This window comes from Rhipicephalus microplus, unplaced genomic scaffold (assembly GCF_043290135.1).
Source record: "Rhipicephalus microplus isolate Deutch F79 unplaced genomic scaffold, USDA_Rmic scaffold_50, whole genome shotgun sequence".
Taxonomy (NCBI): domain Eukaryota; kingdom Metazoa; phylum Arthropoda; class Arachnida; order Ixodida; family Ixodidae; genus Rhipicephalus; species Rhipicephalus microplus.
In genome coordinates, this window is record NW_027464623.1 from 1175586 (window position 1) to 1185073 (window position 9488).

General features: G+C 41.5%; 1 protein-coding gene across 2 annotated transcripts; it reads left to right on the plus strand.

Annotated features, from left to right (window-relative positions):
* Positions 1 to 1787: 1787 nt before the first annotated feature.
* LOC142788270 (uncharacterized) lies at positions 1788 to 4229 on the plus strand. 2 transcript variants are annotated; one of them, XM_075884875.1, is made up of 4 exons: positions 1788 to 1848; positions 2379 to 2636; positions 3230 to 3352; positions 3903 to 4229. In XM_075884875.1, exons 2-4 carry the CDS (start codon positions 2498 to 2500, stop codon positions 4067 to 4069), a joined length of 429 nt encoding a protein of 142 aa, XP_075740990.1. In that variant the 5' UTR covers positions 1788 to 1848; positions 2379 to 2497; the 3' UTR covers positions 4070 to 4229. The 2 variants fall into 2 exon arrangements, with proteins under 2 accessions (XP_075740990.1, XP_075740991.1); XM_075884876.1 differs by having other exon boundaries at positions 3308 to 3352.
* Positions 4230 to 9488: the final 5259 nt, after the last annotated feature.

Here is a 9488-nt window from a genome sequence, read left to right on the forward strand (position 1 = left end):
ATGGGAGCACATTCTTTGCACGCTATTGGAAATAAAAATGAGAGGAAGTTTTCAGTGAGTGGTTCATAAAGTTTGTGCTCTAGTGTACTTTCATTGGCTCTAACTGTCCAATGGTTGCGATCTCTGAAATACAGCTGTCGATACACTTTGGGACTTTCTGGAACAAAGCGTACTTTGTAAACCAAAGCCTATTAGGGGTGCGCGTGATTACGCATGGAACTACAAACAAATCATGCATCTTCACCCTGACTGTTCAGACACCGATATGGACCATGATAATATGGCAAGCAATCGGAATAAAATGACCCTAGTAACTTTGTATGACACCGAAAATATGCAAACCCTCACGATTCTGGAGCAAACCTTGGCTGAATTCATCCCTGCGTCAATTACCAGCCATTTAACTTGGCGCACGAACATCATTCAAAGGTAGAGCGAGCCACTGACATGTATTTTGTGCGACGCAGCGGCCACTTGACCTGAGAATAATAGCGTTGCGAAGGCGAATCCCCTGTCGCATGCTCTGATCGAAGCAGACGACAAACGCGAGCAGACGACGGCTTGGCCGACAGGCACAGCTTGTGATTGGTTGTGAAGCAATACCCTCTACATCAGCTCACTCCGTGACGTTGCCAAAACACTTCTTTCATCTGGCACGCCTGTCCTGTTCGTCATATCACTCCCCTCGCACATAAGAGAAATTTTTTTCACGCCGTGAAAATAGTTCAAGTACTTTCTAAGAGCTCTCTTACGTGCGGTGCAGTTGTCGAAAACAACATGGCGTCGTAAACAGCATATCGGTCGATGCGACTTTCAGCAAATGCTTCTCGCACGAGTTACTTCAGCGTTTGACTGGATGTGTAGTGATTACAGCAGCTCTTTCAGCGCGTGTGAGCAGTGCGGAAAGCTGTGGCAGTGCAATGGTGTACGGTGAAGCGCAGCGAAGCCTGTGCGCCGGTGTGGTTATCAAGCGGGGATCGGCGTCGATGTATCGACGGCAACTAGCACTCGAGAAGCCTGCAATGTGTGTTTGTGTGCCGGTAACAGCTCGTTCGCTTGACTTTCCAGTCTCTCAGTTGGGTGCTGTGCGACATTTCGGATTGACAGCGTTTTGACACGTCACTTGATTGACCCCAAGTACGTACGGAAACGTATGAACTACGCGCTCGGTTCTTGCTTCGCCACTAGTTAGCCGGTACGCTTCTATTTACTTGAGAGCAATGTACTGTTCGGGAGTGAAACGATGTTCGTTGTGAACAGTGGTGCTGTGTTGACGTTCCAAGACTTGTGAACAAGCTGTGCTCGTGTGACCGAAAATTGAAAGACAGCGTTGATAACTGTTTTGCCCGGCGAAGTTGTGGTTGGGCAGCTTGGCGCTTTTGTTTATTAAGTCGTCACTTCTCCTTTTTGTGATAACCACAGTCCTAGCGCTGTGATGTGATCAACCAAAACTGCGAGATGCTACATTCTGTTGTGGATCGTGTTACTTTGGAAGCGCACCTAGACTGTTCTTCGGTAACAACTTGAGAGTTCTATGTGGCAGCGAGAGCCCTTGAACGTCAAGCTTCCCTTCGGCCCCCAGAAAAAGCAAAGATTTCACCGGTGCCTTGCTTTGGATGAAGTTGTAGGCCAATATCGCCTAACTACAGGTTTCCGAGTTCGTCTGGCCATCGTTTTTCACGGCACTAGAGCCTTGACAACAGCCGGTCATGGCCAGTTTTTACACTTTATCAATGGACGTGCACGCCTGGCCAGCCCTTCATTGCTGTCATTGGTCTGCAGATGCCCTTTGCCTGTTGGCCGTACTTGGTTTCTCATGACACCGACGCCTACTAAATGCTGCCATCGGTGAGTTCACCATGCAGAACTAAATTTCACCAGTACTATAATTCACGCAGTTCTATAACGTGTGCAAGTTTTTAAGCCCATCAGATGTAATGTTTCTCTATGGTAAGTTGAAGCATGAAAAATATACTAATACTGTTATATACATACATATATTATGGAGCAAATACATAAAACGTTTTTTGTGATTTGAAACAAGTGAGCTCTTGTTTGATTATGAGGTTGGGCCTGTCGATTGACCACGTTTGATAGTTGGAAAGTTAATGTGAATTTATTTTTCAGAAGCCAGGTTGCACCTAAAAAATTTGTTATTTTGGAAAATTAGTTCTATAGACGATTACCACTGTGCTAGTACTATATTCAGTAGGACATATACATTGCGGTACGTAAATTTTACATGAGGCTTCAGTTTATTTCAAAGTGATTATAGCAGATTTTGGTCACATTAACGAAGTGATAGCTTCCTCAAATAAGTATTAGAAGTGAGTGCTTTAATGATTGTTTTTAAATATCTCGTTTTTGTCTCTTCACAGATCGCAGAGATTGGTTTGTTAAGGTCCTGTGATTCATCGGTTGAACATTCTGGCACATCAATCCTCATCATTACTTGGAGCACCTGTACAAAAATAGGAAGGACGCGTTCTCCCTAACTATGCAAGCCTATGTCACTGCTGGGACTGTTATCATTCAGCGGATGGGGCGTGGAAGCATGCATGGCAGCCTCATCTGGAAGGACTGCGATCTGCTTGGGAGCTTCGAGCGCACAAAACTGCCTAACGGCTGGCTGCAAGGTTAGTTTTTCTTTATTACATACGATTACGTGAACACCACTTACTGTGCACAAATTGAAAACCCAAGCATGGTTGCTTTCAGTGGATACCTGTAATATTCTTACACATAATTCTTATTCAACATTTATAGAACTAAATTGCAAGATAATTGAGAATGTTGAAAGCTGAAAGCCTGCAGCTTATGAATGAAACTCCAATAATCTGAGGCTCAAAAGCTTGTGCTTTGAAACGAGCACAAATACTTTGATTCCTTATTGAGCTCTCGAGCTTGTGACTCCCTCTGTGGATCAAGTGCTCTGGAAGGAAATAGCAAGTGGGTAAAAATTGCCTGGCTGTTCACAACTTGTAAGGAGAAAGACCTATTGAAGAAGCTTCAGATGACATAGGGCCAGTAACTCCATCTTTTACCTAATGTAGCTTTTTCTCTCTCAGTGCTGTTGCTTATGTTTCAGCCGAACATGTTCACCACGATTGCATAGTGATATATATTTTTCTACAAATTGTACCTGACCTAAGTATGCATTGTTGATCTCTAAAGGTGACGTTCAGTGTGTTTCAAAGCCATGGCTTCTCATTTCTCTGTCTGTGGCTAGCCTATTTCAGCAGCAAAGCGATGCAGCTAGCACACATGCAATCCAGGTCATGGAGCGGTCCTTTGGTGTTCTGTGCAGGACGCAGCATATCCATCCGGCAAGACACTGGTATCAACAATAATGGTGAGTGTTGGTGGCACCTGTAGGAGCCCGTTGTGTTTGTTGCGTATGATTATTTCCCCTGATGAAGTGCATTTTTGAAAGGTTTTCTTCATTTATAATAATAGATGTCAGCAACAAACACACTCATAATCCACAAGTTCTTTGTGTCTTCTAGACTGCCCATTTGCTTCTATACGCAGTACGGTCAGCTGGCTATGTTAGACAGCCTTAAAGTTAGGAACATTGGCTGTTGCGTTGGAATTCAGTCTAACTTGTATTTCTTAGTGAACTTATTTGTGGTCGGCTTCTCGCACCTAGTGTAAAGTCAAAATAGAAGAAACTTTATTGGCTTTTTATGTCTGGCAGAAGTTTCATGCCTTCATCTATAACATTGTAGTTTTGCTCTTGTATCTTATTAAATATATTTTCAGTCTTCACAGTTTGTGTGTGTGTGTGTTGAGGCTTGTCATTGGCTTCTGAAAATAAAATATCTGTAAATATGAGCACATAATTGACAACTATACACTCTTGCATGTAGCATGGTTGTAACAATGATCTGTATTTTTCTAAGTTCCAGCAGTAACAAGGGGTTTGGTGCTCCACGGTCATGTACAGTGTATCAAGAACAGAGCACAGAAGACCAACAAGTATAAAGGGACTGCCAGTGACTGTTCTCCTGCTCAAAGTTTACAACAGCAGAAAGAGCACATTGTGATGTCAGGAGCAGCTGCTGCTTAACTTCTTAGCAGTGCATTATTCCGCAGTTCATTTGCTTGCATTCAAAATTATTTAAATTTTGCATGGAAGATACCAAACTATGACACTAATTTAAAAGCTGCTGTAGTGTTAGTGGGCAAATATTTTTGAGCTGAAGTTTTTGACATGTGTGTTAAGTGCCTGCGTGCCTCTACATTTACTTGCCAGAAATCACAGCATCCATGGTCGCCAATGGTAACTGTGTCTGCATTTTTTGTAGTACAAGAAGTAAAGCCATGGATGCAGTAATTATGTACTTAGTCGATGTAATCCTTCAGTGTACACTCATTTGTATAGCACCAATGATGCCATGAGTGTATAAGCTCTGGGGAGTGAATCTATGTGGATTATTTTATTTGGAAGGAAGTAGATCATCACTACTCCTAGTATATCTTAACAGAAGATTTTAGTGCTTGGGTATTATCCCACTGCCTGTCCGTCCTTCAACAGTCTACTTATCTACTGTGTAAGTGTAACTTTTTAAATGTATACTTTCCTCGGATAGGTTTGTTCATAATGTAATGCAAGTGACTTATCATCTATGCAGCTCTACTCAGACTAGAAATAAAAGTACTTATTTTTATATGTAGCTATACCATGCATTCACTTGTGTTTTTCTAGGTGCCTGTACAATTGTTTAGCCCTACAAAAGTGCTGGTATACTCTAATATTGAATCTGGCATCTTAAAATAGTTTGTTAGTGGAAGTAAGAATGTGTTTACAATCAATATTACTATCCTCAGATGAACTGTGAAAACTCTGTGGAAATTTATTTACATTTTTTGAACTTTGTGAAGGCAAATGTTGTTATGTTCTTTTATTGTGGTCCCTGTTTCATGCAAATGACACATAATTACTTTGCAGTAGCATATTATTAGTTGTTATTTTACACATATGTGCTGAGCAACATCGCAGTTGAGGCCAGCAGCAAGACGTACATGCAGTGCACTGGAGCATCACCTCACATAGTGTACAGTCTTTGCCCACCAGTAAACTCAATTTTTTTCAAGCAGACTAATAGACAGCTGTATGGGAACTGTGTTGATGTGCAAACTTTGAAGTCTTCTTGAGGAGTGTTTTTCATCATTTTTGTCCAAGTGAAGTAGCTACCCAAGGCCACAACTGGTGGGAATGTGGTGGTTTCTTCTCTCCAAAAGCAGTCTTACCAGCTGCCTCAATGTTAGCATGGGGTGAATTCACGAACTGAAAAAATAATTGGTCTTTGTTTTCTTGGCCGAAAGAGTCGCTTCCACCGTTGAGCCACCACGACGCGCCAGAATAGAAACTTTTAGCTAAATAAAGTAGATTCTACTTTTGAGAAGTGTTTTGGGGAAACGAAATGGCACCTATAGCTGTCAATATAAACACTGTTTGCACCAAGGAGCTTAGTAGCTTATAATTGTATTATTCATGTTTTGTCTAGAATTTACTCATGCTGTGCCAACTTTCAGCCCAAGTGTCCTAACATGCTTTGTTAGTGGGTTGTGAATGAGCCAAGCTATGTAAATAAACAGAGTGATATTGCAGACATGTACAAAATATTGATGCACAGCCCTTTTCTTTAGCATGACATTGTCAAGGGCTTTATTCTTGTGTTTTTTATAAAAACTGCTTGTCACTGGGCAGCAGCAGAAAACTATGCATCAAGCTTTTGCGAGATAATTAGAGAAACACCGTGTTCAGACATAACAGTGCCGGTGGATATCTCTCGTAAGTTACTTTCTGTAGAATATTCAAAATGAGTGTATTAGAATTGTTGTTTTATAGCCATTCATTTTAATATTTACACCTGAGTGTATGTATGTATGTATGTATGTATGTATGTATGTATGTATGTATGTATGTATGTATGTATGTATGTATGTATGTATGTATGTATGTATGTATGTATGTATGTATGTATGTATGTATGTATGTATGTATGTATTTTTTAAATGAGAATCCGTTTATCATAGGTGAGTAAGTTTGGTAATGATTTGGCTGAATTTGTTTCTAGTTATTTCTCTTTTGAGCCATTATACATTTCAATTTGTTTTGTACTGCATAAAAATAAATGTAACCTTACACAGAATATGTGTGTTCGAAGAAGTTTCATTTACCAACCTACAGTCATGGGCAAGAAATTAGGTAAAATGGAACGAACCTGCGAAGATTAGTTTCGAGCATAGCTACTATACATGGCATATCTCGTACACATTGCGTTGGTTGAATATGTCAATCTCAACCTTTCAATTTTAATCAGAATAAGCAAGCTATAACCCGTGGTTGTATATGTGTGTGATATTTATGCATACTGTGATACCGGTTCGCAATTACAATTAAGGTCACAAACCTAGTCAAGCTGAATACACGATTTTTGTCCATGCACCTTTCATCTGCACTGGAACTGTTGTTATTAAAAAATAAACTTCAGTTTAGAAATTTATTCTAGTAGCCAAAAGCAGGGTATCTCTTTATCACACAAATCAAATTGCCATTGTTCTGTTCCATTCTGGACAATACGGGACCCTCTCAGCAGAACTCGATTAACTGCTTTAGTTCATTTTAACCATTGACAGCGACATTACACTGAAGCGTGCAGCATGACAAATAGCGGGAGAGAAGACACAAATTAATCACTCTGTTTGCATCAGCTCTAACTGTCCGTGCTCTTTGGTCTTGCTGCATGTGATGATGCCCACCAAATTAGCACGAAAGCGTGTCCCTACAAAGGCAGTCAACTTGGCTGCAAGCAGTTAGCTCACTGCATGTGTAGATTTTCTTCAAAACACCGTGAAGACTGATTGCTGGTCGAATATCCAAACACGTGAAAAGTAATATACCAGGTATGATATTGGTATTTCAGCACTGGACACTTTTGCGATAAGAGAGGATGGAGGAGAAAATTATGAACCCTGAATTGTTTAATTTTTGAAGGAGCACAGTACAGCGCTTTTGGGTCAAAAGGGGAGTGAAAGAAGCAAGTGCGAAAGCCTACTTCTCAAAAACTTAGTACCCGCCACCACGCATAATGTCAGGCCGGGCAACCTCTTGAAAAAAAAAAGTGCTCAGTGATTCTGCGAATCGAACCAAGTACCTCCTAGATTGTAGTTGAGCGCTGTAACCGCTCGTCCACTGCAGCAGTGCTTGCGTTCGCCTTATTGCTGATATATCGTCATTCCTTCGAATGAAGCCAAATGCAAAAACGTCCCGTGAAACTTTGTCAAAAATAGAAAACATTGTTAGGATGCGTTTTCCCAAGGTTACTAGAAGATAGAAACCGCCATGTGTGATTGTATAACCGTGCGCTATTTATTATTGTACATTACTGTCATGACGTTGGGATAGCCGGCTCTAACGTACGCTACCTTCTCATAGTTTTCCAAATATAGATAAGAAAATAAAAATATATATCGGCCTGTGACAACGCTAATCAACTATTATGAGTTCACTGTCACTAGTGTCACTTTCACTAGATGAATGCTCGGTTTGCTTTCATTATCGTTATTTAGGAAAGTTTTGGCTCATTAACTCAACTCTCTTAATTAGCATTGATTCTCACACCTAAGGACAGTCACACTTCATCTCGCTTTCTGAGTGGCTGTCACTCTCATATAACGCGTACTCCACTTTTTTATGCTCTCCGAGAATCTGACCCTGTTTTGCGGAGACTTTCCCTGACGTCTGCTGGGCCAGAAAATTGTCTTTATTATCTATCAATTTCAAGCTTTCGCGAAGCCGAAACGAGAGTCTCTCTCTCTTTTCATCCTTTTCGCACGTGTGATAATCTCGACCTCAAGACTCGTATACACGTCCCTTGCTTTGCGCACTCAAACAACGCTGGGCGAAATATTTGCACCGTGTTTTGTGAAAAGCATTAGCACTGAGACACCTCCCGACGAGTCTCCCTCATTTTACGTAGACATATACCTAAGCGTAAGCGTATGCACGTTCTCGCATTCCGGCTTTATAAAAATGCTGCGGTGCATGGAACCAGCGAAATTGCGCTCACAATTTCATTTGATTACTGCTGTTATCTATTTCCGCACAATTCGTCTGCAGGCACCAAAGTCGCTCATGTGTCTTGTAATAAGAATATTGTAACAAAGGCTACCTTTGACTATAGGTACAAAACACCCTTACGTTCACCACTATACCGTGCTAGATTGCACCGAATTAGTTAAGTAGCAGCGCAGCTTCAATGAAATGTAAGGTAACTGATCGCGTTAAATAGGGGAAGACATTCGAGGCACATTTTCAAACATTGCATCCATCGATTTATGTGTGGTTTCATTTATGTGGTACACCTGGAGTGTTTTTTACTTGTACTTGGCGAGATAGTGCATGGATTGCTCGATGACTTAAGGCCATCGAGCAATTTCGTTTTTAGCTACAGTCGTTGATGAAAGGCGACTGCTTGGCTTTGCACAGCCCGCCAAAACGCCTATTACAACGTACGCGGCATCCCGTAAGCGCTGTAGCAGACGCTCGCGGAACTGAAACTTAGATGCAGCAAATCATTGGCTGTCATCGTATACTCTCGATGCTAGACGCTTTGCGTGCTACCTTGATATTATCGGCACACACTTCTTTCTTTCCTTGTCGTTTCATCAGCTATCGTGTGTCCTCCTTGCCCTCTTAAGTGCCGAATAAGTTAAATTTATACCCGCGCTATAGTAATCCCCCCAGATAAGAGAACTTTTGGCTAAGAAAATGCGTAGCCAAAGAGAAAGCTTTGTGAATTCGGCCCCAGAATATAGTGGACATGAATGGGCAGACTGAAGGTATATTAAAGTATACCGATGCTAGCACTCCCAAGCCCACTTTACTTACCATTATAGCACTCTGAAAGGCGGTTCCGAAAACACAACGTGGTTTATTAATGCATCTCCGCCATTGTTCCATATACTTCCTCTTTTCTCGTCAGCAGACTACCCACTGCTAGCTTATGTTCCAAGTGTGTCGTGCCGGAAGAAGAAGAAAAGTATGCCATAGATAGCCCCCCCCCCCCCCCCCCCTGCAGCCAAGTGGCCGTGGGCACTTGAAGAAAAAAAAAGATTAGATGAAGCTTGTCAGAATGGGTGCCAGCTTGATACTTTCAATGTTAGGATCACGTCCAGGTCACCAATAAGTATAGCACTCTGAAACGCGGTTCTGAAAACACAGCGCGGTTTAATAATGCATCTCCACCATTGTTCCAACTACTTCCTCTTTTCTCCTCAGCAGACTACCCCCTACTACCTTATGTCCCAAGTGTGTCGTGCCAGAAGAAGAAGAAAAGTATGCCACACCATAAATGAACACTCCCGTCGGCCATTTAGAGTTTATAAAGTAGGCGCCTGAAGCTGTTACTTTAAAACCAATGTTTTAATTTGTTGCAATTATTCAAAATAAGTGCGGAAAAGGTGAAAAGAGCACGGTT

Bases quoted from the DNA above. Each gene is read 5' to 3' on its own strand.
- LOC142788270 (XM_075884875.1), top strand. From the start codon at position 2,498: ATGCAAGCCTATGTCACTGCTGGGACTGTTATCATTCAGCGGATGGGG. The intron at 2,637-3,229 runs GTTAGTTTTTCT...GTCTGTGGCTAG, and splicing joins GCCTAACGGCTGGCTGCAAG to CCTATTTCAGCAGCAAAGCG. The intron at 3,353-3,902 runs GTGAGTGTTGGT...TATTTTTCTAAG, and splicing joins CACTGGTATCAACAATAATG to TTCCAGCAGTAACAAGGGGT.